General features: G+C 42.8%; 1 protein-coding gene across 4 annotated transcripts in view; it reads right to left on the reverse strand.

Moving 5' to 3' along the window:
• IREB2 (iron responsive element binding protein 2) overlaps positions 1–14,482 on the reverse strand; it is a 62,907-nt gene extending 48,425 nt beyond the window's left edge. The window contains exons 1-2 of one of the 4 annotated variants that reach the window (XM_032176009.2): positions 14,342–14,482; positions 12,816–12,905 (exon numbers count right to left, since the gene is read on the reverse strand). In XM_032176009.2, the coding sequence (XP_032031900.1) occupies positions 12,816–12,905; positions 14,342–14,360 (109 nt within the window). In that variant the 5' untranslated portion in view covers positions 14,361–14,482. Of the gene's footprint in view, positions 1–12,815; positions 12,906–13,443; positions 13,464–13,841; positions 14,243–14,341 lie in introns of those variants that run through there. The other 3 variants (XM_058427410.1, XM_032176010.2, XM_058427411.1) reach the window with 3 other exon arrangements.
• Positions 14,483–21,086: the final 6,604 nt, after the last annotated feature.

A 21,086-nucleotide genomic window follows, 5' to 3' on the forward strand; every position in this document is an offset into this window, starting at 1 on the left:
AATTGTCCATTGTCTCTGATCCAGGAGTTGGGTGCCTCCTGCCAACACACATGAAACTACGTCAGGCTAATTTGTTAACTTCCAAGGAAGGTAAAATTTTAGATCTTTTATAGTTCTTTTTCATTTTTTAAAAATAGAGATGGGGGTCTCACTATGTTGCCCAGGCTGGTCTCGAACTCCTGGGCTCAAGAGATTCTCCCGCCTCAGCCTCCCAAAGTGCTGAGATTACAGGTGTGGGTCACCATGCCAGGCCTCCTTTATAGTTCTTAACACTTCTAGGTAGGCCTACCTTCCTTGTTAACCTCTACTCCTTTATCTGATATTTCAATGTAGGAGTTCCTCAGAGTTCATATTGAGACTCACTTTTTTTCTTACTCTATACTGCTTCCTCCAGGGAGTACAACTGCTCCTATGGCTTCAATTATCACTACATCTACACCAATAATTCCAAAATATTTTCTGTAGTCCAAGTCTGTCTTCTAAGCTCCAAATCTACATGCCCGATTCCTCCTGAACGTGTTTACTTTAATTCACTAGTACCTAAACTTGAACTCAAGTGATTTCCCCTCTGCCCCTTCCCCTTATCATCACCTCATCTTCCATTCCCTAGCGCAGTAAATAGCACCACCATCCTTCCAGATGTTTATGCCAAAACATCGAGGCATTTTCCTCAATGCCTCTCTCCTACATCTTTTTGTCTTCTATCAATATCACCATTAAATCTAGTCCCAACCACCACATCATCTCTCACTTAGGTTCCCTGGGTGGTCCCTCCAACCCCATACTGTGATTTTCAAAATGTGGTCCTAAACTGCTGATGCCTTAGCAGGACTCAAAGCAGTGGCACCAAATTGTACTACAGGTTGAGTATTCCTAATCCAAAAATCCAAAATCCACCAGGCGTGGTGGCTCACTCCTGTAATCGCAGCACTTTGGGAGGTTGAGGCGAGTGGATCACCTAAGGTCAGGAGTTTGAGACCAGCCTGACCAACATGGTGAAACCCTGTTGGACGCAGTGGCTCACGCCTGTAGTTCCAGCTACTAGGGAGGCTGAGGCAGGAGAATCACTTGAACCCTGGAGGCAGGGGTTGCAGTGAGCCAAGATTGTGCCATTGCACTCCAACCTGGGCAACTAGAGTGAAATTCCATCTTAAAAAAAGAAAAAAGAAAAAAATCCAGAGTGCTCCAATGAGCATTTCCTTTGAGCGTCGGTGCTCAAAAAGTTTCAGATTTCAGATTTTCAGATGAGGGATACTCAACCTGTAGTACTCGTATTGTTTATTATCACACAAAATACCAGTTTCACTTAAAAATGTCCCTAAGAAGCAGAAAAACTGTTAATTTTATTAAATCTCAACTGCTGAGGTCGTCTTAATATTCTGTGTGACAAAAATGAAATATATTTATACAATATTTCTACTCAAAACCAAAGTACATCAGTTGCTTGCAGAAAAACTCTTGTATGATTGAGCTGCAAGCTAATATTAAGCTTTTTTTTTTTTTTTTTTTAAAGAACAGTTTTTCACTTGAAGGAACTGACAAACTATGGTTATTCAAATGTGTACATTTGGCAAAAAGTTTCTCAAAAGTGAATGAAGGCTGAGCACGGTGGCTCACACCTGTAATGCCAGCACTTTGGGAGGCCGAGGTGGGTGGATCACCTGAGGTCAGGAGTTCGAGACCAGCCCGGCCAACATGGTGAAATCCCATCACTACTAAAAATACAAAAAATTAGCCAGGTGTAGTGGTGGGCGCCTGTAATCCCAGCTACTCGGGAGATTGAGGCAGGAGAATCGCTTGAACCTAGGAGGTGGAGGTTGCAGTGAGCCGAGATTGCGCCACTGCACTCCAGCCTGGGCAACAGAGCAAGATTTGAATGAAATAAGCTTCTACCAGTCTGCTCATTACATTATTGGTCTTTGAGAAATAAGAGTTCATCAAGTTATGCAGAACTTCCAAATGTGGACACCATTACATTGTATATTAAAACACACACACACACACACACACACACACACACACACACACACACACACAAATTTGTTAATATCACCACAGCCCTCTCAACTTAGGAGCCGGAGTTCCTACATAGCTGTATGCTCTGAAGGCATCCTGCCTGTGCCAGTACCTGGACTGAGGCACCCCTGTAAAGAAGGCCTGCTGCTCTGACAGCACATGGACTACATCTGTAAGCTGCCTTGAAGGTCACATATTGAGCTGTCACTCCTTCTGCAAGCTCCGACATGGCCCATGAGCTCTGAAGGGCTCTTGCCCCTACCAGCATCTTTTTTCCCAACACATGCCCACACCACTAGTTCCTGATCATCAGATCCCCTGCCAGTACTCCAGAGGGTGGCCTATTGCCTACCCAGCAACTCCAGACCAGCTCCAACCTGGCCAAAATCAATATACTTCTCTGTTATCTGTGGGCCAACCCACACCTCTTCCAAGTTTGTCCTTCCTTGGGTATTCTCCCTTAGCCCTACAGTACTATATACAATTTTCCTGTATTACCATTACTCTTACCATAGTTAATAATTATGTATATTAAGCTTCCTCTGTTTAACCTATTATGTGGTTTCTATCTCCTGACTGGACCCAAATTGCTACAACATAGTACTGTACTTCACACATACTTTCCATGTATGTCCCCATTACTAAACCGTGTCTTTTCTTTAGCACAGATACTATCTTAGCCATCTTTCATTTGCTAGAAATATACAAGTACTCAATAAATATTAGCTCAATAAATTAAATGATGTTGTTGAGAGACTCATGCAACAAGTAAAAAAAATGCACTGGATTACGTCTGCCTCTTCTCATCAGGAATTTCTAGAGTTCTATGAATCCATAAAGCTAACCCTTTAAGGACAGGTAATTAAGAACACCATGGAGGAACCGGGATGCTGACTGGTTAAGTATAGTAATTCAATAAACATCCTTTTGATCAGTTACTTAGTGGAAGATCCAATATGTGGTTCAGGCTCTGAAAAAAAAATGCTGAGGTCTGCTATTTGTATATGGGAAGCATCCGATGAAAGGCAAACCAAGGCACCCAAGACTGCAGATTCTACTATTCAAGGCTAAACAGCTGCTGCAAAGATTAGAAAATACAGTGTATCTCTCAGTACAGAGGTCACAAACTCTGTTTCATGTCTGCTGGCTTGCAGACATGTTTTGCTTGTTCTGCTGAGTTTTAACATTTTAAATTTAACTGCCAACATTTAAAAAACTACAGGTCTTTCAATCAGAAAACTTTACAATACCAACCTTATACTTCTGCTGGAACTTAGTAAGCACCTACCTCTCTATATAGGACATGTGCCTTCCTGTTTGCCACACAATTCCCAGCAGAACATTTCAGTTATTTACGTTGCCTCTCTGATCCCTATAAGCATGAGTTTGCAACCCCTGCTGTAATAGGTTTTTACAAGCATAGGTTTTGGAATCAAGATTTTTGTTCATGCTTCTGTTCCACCACTTAGTAGGTAACGGTAATTAGTTGTGGGACCTTGGCCAAGTGTATAATAGAGCTTATAGAACTGGATACAGTAAATACATACTCAACAAATACTTAAAAAAATTTTTTTTATTACTGACATTACTAAACTGGGAAACAGAATGGTACTGGAAAGAAAAGGCGTTGGTCTTGAAATCAGAAGATACGAGTTTAAGACTAAGTTTCCTCACCTAGAAGATATGTTGTGACCTTAGGCAAATTACTCAGATTTTTAACCTTATCTGTATTATCTGTACACGACAGATTTAAAACTATCTTCCCTGCTTATCATGAAGCAGCACACTGAAGTAAAAGGGTTTTGTTATTTGCAAAAATGGAAAATTCCAAGTTCAACAGTAGTGAAGAAATTACCCATGGGGAATATTAGTACTCTAGTAAGCAGGCTTTAGATAACTAAATGTAACAGAGAAACTCACCAACCTGAAGGAAGGGGGAAAGACTGAAGCCACAGGTTCTCTAGGTCTGCCAAAAGCCCTCAAAGAGATTGCATCTTTGGAGTCCAGACTGGGAAAGGGGGCTACGAGACCAGAGCAGAAACCAGTCAGCATAGCTACAGGGTAAAGCTAACCCTGCTAAAGGCTAGGGGCCTGGAGAAAAGATAAGGAAGCTGTTCTAGAAGGCCCTGTAATCACATCAGGCCTGGCAACAGGACTAACCCATGCCTATGTCTGACTAGAGTCAAGTCGGTGTTTCTGTCTCTAACCAGAACCAGGCAGGATAGGGCTGATTTCCAATAAAGTCTGACCTCCATAGAACAAGACCTTGTCTCTTCAAATAAATAAATAAATTCTGACCTTTTTTTTTCTCTCTTTTAAAATATATTGCCATTGGGCATGGCGCGGTGGCTCACGGCTGTAATCCCAGCACTTTGGGAAGCCGAGGCGGGCAGATCACTTGAGGCCAGGAGCTCGAGACCAGCCTGGCCAACATGGTGAAACTGCATCTCTACTAAAAATATAGAAATCAGCCGGGCGTGGTGGCATGCACCTGTAATCCCAGCTACTTGGGTGGCTGAGGCACGAGAATCACTTCAACTTAGGAGGCAGAGGTCACAGTGAGCTGAGATCATGCCACTGCACTACAGCTGGGATGACAGAGCAAGACTCTGTCTCAAATAAATAAATATACACATACATACATACATACATACGATGCCATTGAGAGAGTCTGAGGAAGCAGAAAACAAAACAGATTCCTGCATAAGATTTTGTTTTTTCACCTGTACTGGCAGGTCCTCAGAATGCCTATACCACAGCCCTCTTTCTAAAAAGTTCCTTCTACACCAATTGCTGGTAGCCTTGCCATCCTGGCATGAATAGCTGGGACCTGGAGCCAGCCTTCCAACAGACAACCAATTTACAGTCTGGCCAGTGGCATAGGGAGTTAGCCAAGCACAAATGTCACGTCCAATAGGCTGCTTCAGCCTCGTTCTGTGATACCGTGAACTTGACTTAGGGAGAAGGCAGAAAACAGATGGAAACAAAGAAGAACCAAGAGAAAAAGAAAAGCAGAATAATGGGCCGGGCATGGTGGCTCACATCTGTAATCCTAGCACACTGGGAGGCCAAAGCAGGAAGACTGCTTAAGGTCAGGAATTCAGGAGACTTCTGTCTCTATAAAAGATAAAAAAAAAAAAAAATTAGGGCGGGAGTGGTGGCTCACGCCTGTAATCCCAGCACTTTGGGAGGCCGAGGCAGGTGGATCATCTGAGGTCAGAAGTTTGAGACCAGCCTAGCCAACATGGTGAAACCCCATCTCTACTAAAAATACAAAAATCAGCCAGGTGTGATGGCACACACCTGTAATCCCAGCTATTCAGGAGGCTGAGGCAGGAGAATTGCTTGAACCTGGGAGGCGGAGGTTGCAGTGAGCTGAGACAGCACCACTGCATTCCAGCCTGGGTGACAGAGCAAGACTCCGTCTCAAAAAAAAAAAAAAAAAAAAAAATTAGCCAGGTGTAGTGGTGTCTGCTTGTAGTGGGAGGCTGAGATGGGAGGATCTCGAGTCCAGGAGGTTGAAGATGCAGTGAACTATGACTGCATCACCGTACCCCAGCTTGAGTAACAAATAGAGACCCTGTCTCAAAAAAAAAAGAAAGAAAGAAAAGAAAAAGAAAGGAAAGTAGAAATAGGGAAAATCAGCTGAGCCAGAATCATGGGCTCTACGCATGCCTACTGAAAGGAACAAAGAGTCTGATCTGACCATGCAATCAGATCCCCTCAATTTCCTTATTTCCTTCAAATCTTCACAATAAACCCCCCAATTTAATGTAGAAGAAAGTTTTTTTTTTCTTCACTTCATTCACTGACAGAAGTTGAGCCAACAAGAAAAATAGTATCTACTATTGATGAAGGTGCAGAAACACATATTCTTCTCATTCACTACTGGTAAGCATGTAAACTGGCATTATTTACTAACACAACAGATGTCCTTCATGGTGCCTGTCCAAACTGCTACAGTTCTCAGTGGCCTGTGGCCTCCTTGGCTACAGCAGCGAAGCAAAAGCCAATCCCCTGGTAGGCTGATGACCAAAAGTCTTTTGAGAAAGGAGACACTGGGGCAATTAGATTCACCTCTCAGAAATGTGTAATCAGGACACAGAGAGACTGAACTCGAAAGGTGTTAAGAGCTAAGCTATGGACTGAGGTTGCCATTTGAGGCCATGTACAAAGTGAGCAGGCAGAGGAGGCTTGTCTATAGTGAAGTGGAGGAAGCAGAAGAGTGGAACAGGGCAGAAATCTGAAGCTCCTAAGAGAAAATAATAAACAACTTCCTTAATTCTGGGCCACCACCATTTTCTTGAGAGACAGCCACATTTCACTGGCCTGGAGAGCGCTGTATCATTACAATAAATCCTTCTTCACTCGAGCTAGTGTCTGTTCCTTGGAACCAAAAGAGCCAATCTAGAATAGAAATTGGCAATAAAAGCAAAGTTGAAATGTGGAGGGTTGGTGAGCACATGGGCTATACATGGACTAGTAGGATGATATTAGATAAAGGTAATCCTTGGAAAGTTATGTACTATGTGTACAAATTACAAGCAAACTGTTACATTGCTTACCCAACCCAGTCTTTTTTCAAGAGTCCACATAAAAGACAAGATGAACAGATTTGTGTCTCTACCAGCAAGATCACCGGACCGGCAATAGACTCCTGACAAGTGCCATCAAAATAGGTTAAAAACAACAGGTGAGCTGGATACAATGGATCACACCTGTAACCCCAGCACTTTGGGAGGCTGAGGCAGGAGGATCACTTGAAGCCAGGATTCAAGACCAGCCTAGGCAACGTAGGGAGACCCTGTCTCTACGAAACATTTAAAATTTAGCCAGGCATGGTGGCATGTGCTTGTAGTCCCAACTACTTGGGAGACTGAGGCAAGAGGATCACTTGAGCCTGGGAGGTCCAGGTTGCAGTGAGCCATGATCGAACCACTGCACTCCAGCCTGGGCAACAGAGCAAGACCCTGAGGGAAAAAACAAAACAAAACAAAACAAGTAAGAGAGTCACCTAGAGGTACAGTCTTAACCGGTTAGTAATTCAGTCATAACATACAAGAATGGTCAGCAGTGGCCATATTGGGCATTATACAAAAATGAGTAAGTAAAGTAAGCTGTAGAGATGGAAGACTGGATATTCAAAAAGAAACAGAAAATAAGGAAACCAGGCAGCCATCAAGTGACAAACACTGCCTCTGGCTTAGAAATTCTGGTTCCCTGAAACTTGACTATGCTTTCTTCCTTTGTCTTTGGATGTCTGGAAACTGCAACCTATTTTTTACTTGAGTGAGTTTTTGTTCTTTATAGTCCAAGGTAAAGACTGAAACCAGACCGGGTGCAGTGGTTCATGCCTGTAATCTCAACACTTTGGGAGACCGAGGCAGGTGGATCACCTGAGGCCAGGAGTACCGAGACCAGCCTGGCCAGCACGGCAAAACCCTGTCTCTACTAAAAATACAAAAATCAGCAGGGTGTGATGGCATGGGCCTGTAATCCCAGCTACTCCAGAGACTGAGGCAGAAGAATCACTTGAACCCAGGAGGTGGAGGATGCAATGAACTGAGACTGTGACACTGCACTCCAGCCTGGGCAACACAGCAAGACTCTGTCACAAAAAAAAAAAAAAAAAAAAAAGACTGGAACCAACAGTAAATAGTAAAGTATAAAAGTGTGTGATGGGATGGAGGAAATAACATATTTTCAATCCAACAATTCTATATAATGATAAGTTTGCACAAAAATGTAAGTATTAGCACATACAAAGTTTATTTATAAATAGAGAAAAGTTACTGTCAGCCTCAATATTCAAAGGTCTGTTAACTAAACCACAATGCATTCATACAGGCAATATTGTGCAGCTATTAGAAGCTACAGAGAAGTACAGGTATCCCTTTCTACCTGAACTCATGCTCCCTGACTCAGAAACCAAATAGATTCAGATAGCAAGGGATACCTGTATTCAATGACATGGAAAGATGTTCATGATATATTAAGTGAAAAAAGGGGTTACAAAACAACATATATTTTATTTTTATTAAAAGTAGCATATTTACATATATTTTTGTATACACATAAAAATGAGACTTTCTGTACCGTCTGCAATGTTCTTGTCTTTTTGTGATTCTTCTAAATGATAAAAACTCTCCTAAAAAATTAAATACAGGATTTTCTTTCAAAGGCTGCAAGGTAGGATTTGGACACTAAGTCCCGGCTCTACTGGAGGACTAAGCAGTACTGTGGTTAAAAAGGCAAGCAGACAGGAAGGACAAAAGACAGGGTGAATAAGATGACCTGAGATAAAGGGTGCCTGGGGGCTTTACACCATCAGAGGCCCTGTTGCCCCGGAACAGGTACTCTCTCAAAACTATCTTTCACTCCAGCCAGGCCAGTCTCTCCACCATCTTCCCCTTCATTCAACATAGTCATTCATGTTTCCATTATGCTGTTCATTCTAATTCTCTGATGTTGACTGTCCTCCATCATACAGGAGACAACACTGATTTCTCCTCTCCTTAAAAATAGCAATAGTTTCAAATTCAGAGATCTACTTGAGAGTCACCCAAATCAACTACTTGAGAGGGTGAGGCGGGAGGATCTCCTGAGCTCAGGAGTTCAAGGCTCCTGTGAGCTATCATCATGTCAGAGCACTCCAGCCAGGGTGACAGTAACACTCCATCTTTATAATTTTTTTTAAGAGTTACTCAAAATTTACATTTTAAGACTACCTAGATTTTGACATGTTTCTAGTCAGCACATTGGAGTGCCAGACAGCCAGCTCCAGACTATTAAAAAGATTCCCCACAACTGGCTGAGTGCAGTGGTTCATGCCTGTAATCCCAGCACTTTGGGAGGCCAAGGCAGGAGGACTGCTTGAGGTCAGGAGTTTGAGACCAGCCTTGTCAATATGGCGAAACTCCATCTCTACTAAAAATAAAAAATTAGCCAGATGTGGTGGCACACACCTGTAGTCCCAGCTACTTGGGAGGCTGAGGCACGAGAATCGCTTGAACCCTGGAGATAGAGGTGGCAATGAACCAGGATCACGCCACTGCACTCCAGCCTAGGTAACAGAGCGAGCCTCTGTCTCAAAAAAACAAAACAAAACAAAACAAAACAAACAAACAAAACACAAAAAATAAAATAAAAAAACAAAAGAGATTCCCCACAAGCAAAATCATACAAGATCAAAATGTAATCAATGTCTAAGATGTGCCCACTTCCATAGAGATACCTTGAGTATAAATTTGGGAAGCAAAAGGATAAAATGGCAGTAAAAATGCAGAAATCAAATAATCTGTGTTGAACTCTATCTAAGGTCAGAATAAGAGAAGGCATCAGGTTGGTAACGCAGACAGACTAGGCTGGTTCACTCACCACCCACTCCCAACCACTTCTCTCTATTGTAAAAGATGTAAAGGTAAAATACAGTACCCCATCTTATCTATGGTTGGTCTTTCTGTGGTTTCAGTTACCTGCAGAACAGCACAATAAGATATTTTGAAAGAGAAAGACCATATTCACATAACTTTTATTACAGTACATTGTTATAACTGTTCTATTTTATTATTAGCTATTGTTAATCTCTACTGTGCCTCATTTATAAATTAAGTTTTATCATAGCTATGTATGTATAGGAAAAAAATATATACCAAACAGTACACGCACGGTACCAAACCAGTATTTGGTACTACCCCACAGTCTCAGGTGTCTACTGAGGGTCTTGGAACATATCCCCCATGAATAAGAGAAGACCTTGATTATTCCACCTTTCAGCCTTCTTGAAGCTAAGAGTGGCCACTGATACTTTGGCCAAAGAGGCAAAAGCCCCTAGAGAGGGCTTTTCTTTTTGTTTTGCTCCTCCAGCTGCTTGGAACATGGACATAATGCCTGGAGGTGCAACCAAAAGAATAAAAACAGAACGGGAAGAAAGGACGAGCCTAGATCCTTGCTGAGATTGGTGCTGCACAGCCCCAGTCTGCCCATCTCCACACTTCGTTATGTTAGAAAAATAAACTCCTATTTCTTAAAGTCATTGGACAGCAAGTTTTCAGTTCCTTGCAGCTGTAGGCATCCCTGACATAGTTAGCATGGAGCTTAGAACAGTGTTTCTCAACTATCTTTACTCTGCAACATTTATGAGGGATAGAATCCATTCCCTTCATTAATTGTTACTCATTACAACAGTCATTCTCAACCTAGCAGGCATCAAAATGTGGAATGGAGGTGGGGAAGACTGGCTCTGAACCTTGGTGACTACCAAAGCAATGTCTTCTTGTAAGCATATGTCTAGGAGGTAATTCAATCTGATCCTTTCAAAAATGCAGTAAGGATTTTTCGTTCTAAGGTTAAACAACCAAATACTTCCTACCTAAGTTCCTTTCTTTCAAAGTCAATTCTTCAAATTTTATTCCTTATTAGGAAACTCCTTAAGTAATTATTACTTAATAACCTCTCATAATAAGCACTCTATTAAAAAAGCAGGAGGGGCTGGGCGCAGTGGCTCACTCCTGTAATCCCAGCACTTTGAGAGGCTGAGGTGGGTGGATCACTTGAGGTCAGGAGTTCCAGACCACCCTGACCAACATGGTAAAACCACCATCTCTACAACTAGCCGGGTGTGGTGATGCACGCCTATAGTACCAGCTACTTGGGAGGTTGAGGCACGAGAATCGCTTGAACTCAGGAGGCAGAGGCTGCAGTGAGCTGAGCTCACACCATTGCACTCCAGCCTGGGTGACAGAGCAAGATCCTGTCTCAAAAAAACAAGTAAAATAAAATAAAATAAAATAAAATAAAAACTGGGGTACTGACCCCACATAAAAACCAACTTTCTGTTTTGAAAGTATTTATAGTCACAGGTACTCTATTATTACATTTATCATGGTTATAAAAACTGGTAATTCTAGAATTATGTTAAGTACACATGTACTCTGTACAGTTATGTACAAATTCCCATGACAGCTTATTTCCCATGGAAAATTTAACTTTCAGATTATCAGTCATTCCCTTTCAATGCATTTTACAGTTGTTTTTGATAGTTTCCTACTGATTCCTTAAATCTGAGAAATTTAGGTCATCTTCAAGTAAGCACATTTCTACAGATTATACACAGAAAGTATTTATACTCAATTTTCAAAACATCTTATGGTGCTCCTTTAATTTATTAAACTATGAAATTTGGATTAAAAGACTTCCAAGCCAGTATCACTAGATTATTTTGAAGAAGTAAATGGTAAATAAAACGACTATTCTTGTAAACGATCAATCTGGCTGTTTTCTTTTCAAAATTAATGCAAACTCATCATCAGTGAAGGGATAAAATTAATGTGAAAGACATACATCATTAAGAAAATGACCAACTTCCTTTAATAAACATATCAACACAAATCACTGCAGCTAAACACGCAAGGTAAAGGATATTGCTCTCATTTTGGCAAACTGTTTATTTTTAAATGACAGCCTAATTCTTAAATGGGGATTCTTTAAGATACTCCAAAAATAGCTGTATTTCACAAAACACAAAAAATATTGCACATAGCAGTCAAGAATATTTAAATTCCTCAAAATCTACAGAAAAATCACAAGAACAATCGTCTTAATTAAATAATCCAAGAAAAAACAAGATTTAAGCTCCTTCCAAAACTGACTGCAACAGATGTGGCATTCAATTTATCTTTTCATGTCACTGTCATGGAAAAGTTCACAAAGAATAATCAGTCTTCTAAACAGGGTCTCTCTATTGGCCTAACTGAGAAAGTTACTCAACTGTCAGTAAAGTCAAAACTTCCATTCAATGCCCTATAGGTCACCCACATTCACTCTTCTGAGACCATGAGAAAAGTTTGACCCTGATAAGGTCAATGAGAATGTCTGCCAAAACTGCAGGTGTGCAGGTCGGGGCAAACCATGCCCAATACTTCAGAACAACTCAGATCAATGGGTCCTGTTGGTGATTCCTATTCAACAGATGGCAAAAAGAATAGATGTGGGCACTGTTCATTTGACAAAGTAAAATAGGCCAGGCGTAGTAGCTCAGGCCTGTAATCCCAATACTTTGGGAGGCTGAGGCAGACGGATCACTTAAGGTCAGGAGTCTGAGACTAGTCTGAGCAATACAGCAAGACCCCAACTCTACAAAAAATATAAAAATATGTTTTTATATAAATGTGTTGGCATGCACCTGTAAGCCTTGTTACTTGGGAGGCTGAGGCAGGATTGCTTCAGCCCAGGAGTTCAAGGCTGTATGAGCTGTGATCACGACACTGCACTCCAGCCTGGGCAACAGAGCAAGACTCTGTCTCAAAAAAAAAAGAAAAGAAAAGAGAAAGTAAAATATACATTTAATTGGTGTAGAATTATCATCAGTCAGTCAGGTTCTTCTAAAAATCACATTAGGCCAGCTGCAGTAGCTTACATGTGTAATCCCAAAACTTGGGAAGGCAGAGGCGGGAGGATTATTTGAGCCCAGGGGTTCAAGACTAGCCTGGGTAACATAGCAAGACCCCTGACTCCACAAAAACAAGAAAAAAAAAGTTTGAAAATTGCATTATTGGTTCCTTTGAGGGAAAAAACTAGTGCTTAATTAACTTAGATTTTTAAATGAGAAGTTAAGGTGTGGGCCTACATCTTCCCTGAACAAAAGTTGTCCCAAGAGGAGTTTTTAAAATGCTATAGGTATGTGTAGGTGTACCTGTTACAATAAGGTGGAAATACATTTAAAATTTCTTCAGCTCAGCTTGACAAATGCATTTTCATTAGAGACTAAACAAACCCAAGAAAATGTAAAGCAACATTACCATACTTGGTGCCTCCAAGTTTAGATACATCGAAGAACTTCTTATGTGAACTGTCATTTAATGTTTCAATAAGGTACTCAAAGGCGTATCCTGAAAAAAAAAATTATATTTTCATTAAACGCAGCAACAAAATATTTTAATCAACTGAAAATACCTGGAAACTAGCTTTATCCAATAGAATTTTCTGCAATGGTAGAAATACTCTATGTTTGAGCTGTCCAGTAAAGTAGCCATTAGCAACGTGTGGCTATTGAGCACCTGAAATGTGGCTATCGTGCCTGAGGAACTGAATTTTTAATTTATTTAATTTTGATTAATTTAAAGTCACACAGGGCTAGTATCCACCACACTGGACAGCATAGCTCTAAACCATAATTTGTCAAGTAAAAACTAGTAAGATAATTCACTCCTGAAATGTGTTAAGAATACCTGGAAAGGGACAATAAGAATGATTTAAACAATCCACGGGGACGTTTTGGAAAGACATGTCTTGAAAACTGCAGGGACAGGAATTTGTGAATTCCGCAATTAACATTAGAGGGACTGATTAAAAATAAAAACCAAAAGACGTATTTTTACAGAACATTCAATAAACCAAAACAAAAAAACTTCTCAGTTAAGTCCTTACCAGGGCTTAGTACTGAAAATAAAAGTAACAGAATCTCTAGGAAAATAGCATATTCTCCCCGAAAGAGACAAGTCTTCTGGTTTTGCACGAACTGAAGCTGAACTACAAAGTCAAAGATCCAGAGGTCTCATTTAAATGTGCCTCAGCTCCCAACATTCTAGGGGGCAGTGGCGGGGAGGCAGCCTTAAGGTTGAAAAGAACCTTCAGATCTTTTGTGCAGACTCATAGCGGTGGGTGGGCAGGACCCTCAACATTGTTAAGGCTTTCATCCAAAAAGAGAAAACATAAGCACAGCCCATTTTCTGAATGAATAGTATTTTTTTCTTTTCTTTGTAGAGGGAGGTGGACGGGGGAGGAGACAGCGTTGCAATAAATAAATGGTCGGAGAACTGACTGACCAATGTTCAACCTTGACTGCCCCTCATTCGGCTTCCAGAGGCACAGAGAGACTGAGGGGCCTTAGGCTGGACCGTGGAATCAACATCTAGCTGCGTGAGACCCGAACACGGAGACGCAGGCCCCCGCCTTCATCGCTCGCCAATGGGGGGCGGGCAGGAGAAGACGGTGGGCCTCTCCCTGCCCCTGGTGTTGCTGACGGGGACCAGGAAGCCGCTGGCAGCAGACAGCGGCCACCGGAGAGAAAGGGGTGCGGGTCAAGGCCAGCGGTGGGGCGGCCCGCCCTGCGGGGGTCGCGCAGGAGGGTGGGGATCGGGAGCCCCAGCTTCCGCGGCCTAGGCTCAAAGGGCGGCCCAGCAGGCAGGCCCCGAGGGGAGCACAACCCGAGCCCCGAGGGCCTGGGCGCCTGCCGAGCGACTCCAGGCGAGAAAAGCAAGGAATTCGGCGCCTAGGCAGCGCGCGTTTCCAACTGCCAGACCCAGCTCGGAGGCCCGAAACTGACCTGCTTTTGGGGCGTCCATCGCCGGAGACCATATTATCCCTCCGGGGAGGGGGCCAGCGGGGGAAGGAGGGGGAGGCCGGGCAGGGAAGAAGGGGAGGAAGACAGGCGGACGGGCAAGGGAGGAAAGAAGGAAGCAGGCTCGCGCAAATATCGCGAGAGCCGCAGAGCCAGCCCCGGGTCTGCGCTCGCGGGATTTGTCGCCTAACTCACGCGAGATCGTCGGACAGGAAAACAAAGAAAGAGAAGGGGCGGAGCTAACCAGAAAGCAATTTCTCGCGCCGTCGCCGCTGTTCTCGCGAGCGGGGGCGGAGCGCTGGGGAGGCTCCAGTGGTGGCGTTGGCGTGGCTAGTTTGGCCTTCGCAGCGATCCGTTACTTAGTTGTGGCCTTAAGTTTTCTATTGGGGTCATGAATCGAGCGGTGTATGCGTTCCCGCAAGGTGTCTGTGGGAGTCAGGGTCGGAATCGGAACTACTAGGAGAAAGAGCTCAAGGAGAACCGCTTTCCCCTAACTATAAAGCCTTGCATTAACTTGTCAGACATGGGCGGCCCACACGCGTGTTTTCAAGCGGGGGCGGCCATACTGATCGGGCGCTTGGGAGGCGCTCAACTGTTGAATGAATTAATTTTTTCTTACCCTCTGGTAGCTTCCGTCATTGCCGACTTCTTCCCAGTGGCAGTTAACACATGCTTAAGCCTCTCCATCCCTCCGCCTCAGCTCCTCCGGTCCCTGTTCTCCACCTACCCAGCATTATCTCCTGTGGGCAGCAACTTACCAGAAAGAGTCGCTCATACTCGCTCTCCCCCACCCACTTCTTATCCTCTTCCAGTCTGGCTTCCACTCCCACAAATGCCCTTAGCCAAGGCCGGCTATAACTCCACTTTCTAATCTCACATATCTCAATCTTGGCTGGTTCTCTCCCATTGTTGAGAAATACTCTTCCGTCAGCTTCTGTGACCTCAGACTCTACTTTTTTTTTCTTCTAAGGGTGCTTGAGCTCAGGCTCCTCTGCAGACTTCTTCCTCCGCCCAGCTTTTAAATGTACTGGGCACTTGATGGGCACAGTAGCTCATGCGTGTAATTCCAGCACTTTAGGAGGCCAAAGTGGGAGGATGGCTTGAACTGAAAAGTTCAAGACCAAACAGAGCAACGTAGTGAGACCCCATCTCTACAAAAAATTTTAAAAATTAGCTGGGTGTGGTGGCATGCACCTGTAGTCTCAGCTACTCAGGAGGCTGAGGTGGGAGGATCACTTGGGCCCAGGAGATTGAGACTGTGGTGAGCCATGATTGCACCACTGCACTCCAGCCTGAGCAACACAGCAAGACCCTGTCTCAAAAAAAAAATGTATTGGACATTAAATGTGTCCCAGGGCTCTGGCCTTGTACCTCCTCCCTCTGTCCATTTTCCCTGGCCCATCTCACACTTCCTTTGACTTCAGTTATTAGTTAATATGTTGATGCTTCCCAGTCTGCCTGTGACCTGAGCCTATCTCCTAAACCCGGAGGTGTATATCCTAGTACCCATGGAATGCCTCCACATCCCAAGGCACCTCAAACTAAAAATCTCCAAAACTGAACTCATCATTTCCCTCCTTAAACATACTATTCCCTTGCCTGTATTAGCGAATGGCGCCACCATCTACCTGGTTGCCGAAGCCAGAAATCAACACACTATACCTGACTCCTTCATCCACTCCCTTTAATCATTGATCCAAGCCCTGTCAACCCAAACTCCAATATATTTCCTTTATTCACCTTGCTATATTTTGTAACATCTCCTTCACAATCCCAGCATGAAATTCATAGGTAATATAATCTACATACACAACAATAAATAATCTACTTAATGACCTAACTGTAATATAAAGGAGAAAAATAGGAAAGTAATTTATTAGAAAATAATATGTATTATAATATGTAGGTGCACAGGCATGTCTATATTAGATGACAAAATTGAGTAGTTAGATGCTTGTATCTACTTATAACGAATGAGTTTGGTTTTACAGGACATATAATATTCGACTGGACCAGGCACAGTTGGTGGCTCAAGCTTGAGTAGCACTTTGGGAGGCCAAAGCCGTAGGATTGCTTGATGCTAGGAGTTTAAGACCAGCCTGGGCAACATGGTGAGACCCTGTCTCTACAGAAACTTAAAGAGTTAGCCAGGCATAGTGGTGCATGCCTGTAGTACCAGCTACTGTGAGACAGAGGCAGGAGGATCACTTGAGCCCAGAAATTCAAGATTACAGTGAGCTATGATTGTGCCAGTGCACTCCAACCTGGGAGACAGAATGAAACCCTGTCTCAAAAAAAGATAAGATACAGGCTCATGCCTGTAATCCCAGCACTTTGGGAGGCTGAGGCGGGCGGATCATGAGGTCAGGGGATGGAGACCATCCTGGCTAACACGATGAAACCCTGTCTCTACTGAAAGTGCAAAAAATTAGCCGGGCGTGGTGGCGGGCGCCTGTAGTCCCAGCTACTCGGGAGGCTGAGGCAGGAGAATGGCGTGAGCCCAGGAGGCGGAGCTTGCAGTGAGCCGAGATTTCGCCACTGAACTCCAGCCTGGGCAACAATGCAAGACTCCGTCTCAAAAAAAAAAAAAATAATAATAATATTCAGCTAAATATGGTCAACGCTTTTTATTTATGTCTGACATTGCAAAATAAGGATTCAATATATACATACATATCATGCATAAATATATATTATGAATGCATATATGGTAAATGCACATATGTATAAAATGTACATATATATCATGAATGGCCTCTAAAGACTAATGAAAATATATTAGTGACTCAAATATTGGAAGTGTTGTCACTATTGTGATTTTCTGAAATGGTGAATAACTCTTGATAAAGTTCAAGACAAAAAGAAATAAAACATTTGCTTTTTTTACATAATAGTTGTATTTCTAGAAAATTCCATATGTATTAAAACCATACACAAATTACTTTTGTTTTTACTTGTATATGGGGTTAAAATCTAGGCTCAGATAATTATAAACAAATTTGTTGTTATTGTTTTTATGTTTGTGTGTATGTTTAATGTACATGAATATCTGACAGTATGGGTCTTGTTTGATTCTTTTTTTTTTTTTTTTTTTTTTGAGACGAAGTCTTGCTCTGTAGCCCAGGCTGGAGTGCAGTGACATGATCTTGGCTCACTGCAACCTCCGCCCCTCGGGTCCCACTTCAAGCAATTCTCCTGCCTCAGCCTCCTGAGTAGCTGGGAATACAGGCACGTGCCACCATGCCCAGCTAAGTTTCATATTTTTAGTAGAGATGGGGTTTTACCGTGTTGGCCAGGCTGAGTCTTGAACTCCTGACCTCGTGATCCGCCCATCTCAGCTTCCCAAAGTGCTGGGATTACAGGCGTGAGCCACCGGGCCTGGCCCTTGTTTGATTCTTTGTTGTGTAATTTTATAGTGTGGAATGCAGGCAATCTAACATTCATTGGATCCCAAAAGTGCCCCATGATGGTGACAAACAAAAACACCCATTTTCTCAGTGTCCCACTTCCACTGAGAAGCACTAACTTAGAACAATCATGATATGCTGCTGTGTGGCTGGACTCATTACTTTTTTTTTTTTTTAACAGTTTTATTTACTTTTTGAAAATTTTATTTATTTTAAGACAGAGGTCTGTTTATTTTGCCTGGACTGATCTCAAACTCCTGAGCTCAAGGGATTCTCCCACCTCAGCCTCCCAAGTAGCTGAGACTATAGGCATATGCCATCTCAGTCAGCTTGAACAGTTTTATTGAGATTTAATTTAAACATCATAAAATTTACCTATTGTTAAACCTTCTTATTTTGTGACAATTGTAGATTTACATGTAGTTGTACTAAGTAATAAAGATCCCATACACTCTTCACCTAGTCTTCCCCCATGTAGCATAGTACAATATAAAAACGAGGAAATTGATATTCATACAATCATTCCACCTTACTCAGATTTAGGCAGTTCTACATGTACTCCTTTGTAGGGTGTGTGTATGTGTGTGTGTGTGTGCGTGCGTGCACACATGTGCACATCCACATGTGTATTTAGTTCACATGTGTGGCTTTGTGTGACCATCGCTACAGTCAAGATATGGAACATTTCCAAGGATCCTTCCTGTTGCCCTTCTATAACCGCAGCTGTTTTCCTCCTAGGCTGCCATTTCCTCATCCCCTACACCCTATTTTGAATGTTATGCAAATGGAAGCTTATGGTATGTTTTCACCATACATTTTTTTTTCAAGTTACATTTCCAGTGAGATTTTAGCACCCCTTTAGATCAGTGTCCTGGGCAATGTCCAGGCTGGTTCATCTCTCCTTTTTTTTTTGAGAGAGAGAGTCTCACTGTGTTGCCCAGGTTGGAGTGTAGTAGGGTGATCTCGACTCACTGCAACCTCCATCTCCTGGGCTCAAGTGATTCTCCCACCTCAGCCCCTGAGTAACTGGGACCACAGGCGCACTCCACCACACCCAGCTAATTTTGGTATTTTTTGTAGAGACAGGGTTTTCCTATGTTCCTTAGGCTGGTCTCGACTTCTGTACTCAAGCTGTCTGCCCACCTTGGCCTCCCAAAGTGCTGAGATTACAGGTATGAGCCACTGCACCTGGCCCATCTCTACTTTTTAAATTAAACATTCTATTTTGAAAAACAAAATTCAAGAATACAGAAGAATTGCAAGATAATTACAATAAAACTTCATATACACCTTAACTAGATTTATTTATTTACTGTTAACATTTTGCCACATTTGCCTTGTCTCTCACTCCCTTTCTGCTATTGCAGAGATAAGATCCTCATTATTTCTTATTCTTTTTCTTTTTTTGAGACACAGTCTCACTATGTTGCCCGGTCTGGAGTGGTACCTGAGAATAAAGCCATTCTCTGTGGAGAGATTGGAAGGCATTTGATCATTTTTAACCAGAAAAAAAAAAAAAGTGATTTTATATGGTTCAGCCTAAGAGTCATTTCCTAAGTGGTTTCCCTGTTTCAGGCTTGCCTCCCCAACCCTCTCATCATTGGTCTAATCACGCTTTACAATCCCACCAGGATATTCTTTCTTTTTTGTTTTTGTTTTTGTTTTTTTGAGATGGAGTCTCGCTCTGTTGCCCAGGCTGGAGTGCGGTGGTGCGATCTCACCTCACTGCAAACTCTGCCTTCTGGGTTCAAGTGATTCTCCTGCCTCAGCCTCCCAAGTAGCTGGGACTACAGACACGTGCCACCACGCCTGGCTAATGTTTTTGTATTTTTAGTAGAGATGGAGTTTTGCCATGTTGGCTAGGCTGGTCTCCAACTCCTGGCCTCAAGGGATCCACCCACCTCGGCCTCCCAAAGTGCTGGGATTACAGGGATGAGCCACCGCACCCAGTCCCGTCAGGATATTCTTTTTGAAAGGCAAATTTGATCATGTTTGCTTAAAATCTTCAAAATCTCCCCGACCACCTTCAAGATGAAATCATAACTTTCCAGCCCAGCCTTTGAGGCCTTCTGGGGCCTGATCTTCGCCTACTCTCCAGACTTACCTCTTGTCCAAAGCCCCATTCTTAACTAACATGGAACACAAACAGAATTAATACCACCTGGATTTCCCTGAAAATAAGCCTCATGCTCCTTCGAGCCTTTGCACATTCATCAGCCAACTTCTACTTGTTAATCAGAAGCAGAAGCTCCTCTTTTTGAAGTTTTTCTGTTCCTATGCACTCCCCTTCACCGCTACCCTGGGTTCCCTCTTTATTGCCCTCAAAGCCACCCATGCCTCCCTCTCACAGCGCTTAGCTCGCCATGCTGTAATTCTTTGTTTGTCTGTTCATTCACTACACTGAACTCCCTGAACACAAGCACCAAGTGTTTACTCTCTCTCCCTATCTCCTAGCACAGGCCCTGGCATATGACCATTGCTCCAGAAAGTCTTGTTGAGTAAATGAATTGATAAGTGAATGAATAAATGAATGAAAGAAACCTGATTCTGCATGTAAGAAGTTCCAAATCTGTACAACAGAGACAATTGAGACATAAGTGATTTGAATTATGAAGTGATTCATCTTTCAAAAATAATTTTCTACGGGAATTCTGTAAATAGCAAGCTATCCTACTGATTTTGAAAATATGACTTATATTTTAAAATTCCATCGATGGAAACCTGACTCTTGTAAAGTGGTGGCCTGGACACTTTGGTTTGGTTCAACCACCATTTAAGTATTATGTACTAATATCAGAACAGTGAGGAGGATGAGACCTGCCCTTGAGAAGCTTACAAATAGATAACATTAGTATAAGTGATAATAAAAGTAATAATAGCTAACACCTATTAAAACTTGTTAAGGCAGAGGGCAGTGGTTCACACTTTTGGGAGGTCGAGGCTGGCAGATCTCCTGAGCCCAGGAGTTGGAGATCAGCCCAGGCAGCATGGTGAAACCCTGTCTCTACCAAATATACAAAAAAATTAGCTGGGTATGGTGGTGCATGCCTGTGGTCCCAGTTACTCAGGAGGCTGAGTTGGGAGGATTGCTTGAGCCCGGGAAGTGGAGGTTGCAGTGAGCCAAGATTGCATCACTGCATTCCAACCTGGGTGACAGCGTGGACTCCATCTCAAAAAAGAAAAAAAAAACAACAAAAAACTTGTTAAATACTTTACATACATTATCTCATGAGCACAGTGGCTCACCTGTAATCCCAGCACTTTGGGAGGCCGAGGCAGGGAGATCCCCTGAGGTCAGGAGTTCAAGACCAGCCTGGTCAACA

The sequence above is a fragment of the Hylobates moloch genome, unplaced genomic scaffold (assembly GCF_009828535.3).
Source record: "Hylobates moloch isolate HMO894 unplaced genomic scaffold, HMol_V3 SCAFFOLD_14, whole genome shotgun sequence".
NCBI classification, from domain to species: Eukaryota; Metazoa; Chordata; class Mammalia; order Primates; family Hylobatidae; genus Hylobates; species Hylobates moloch.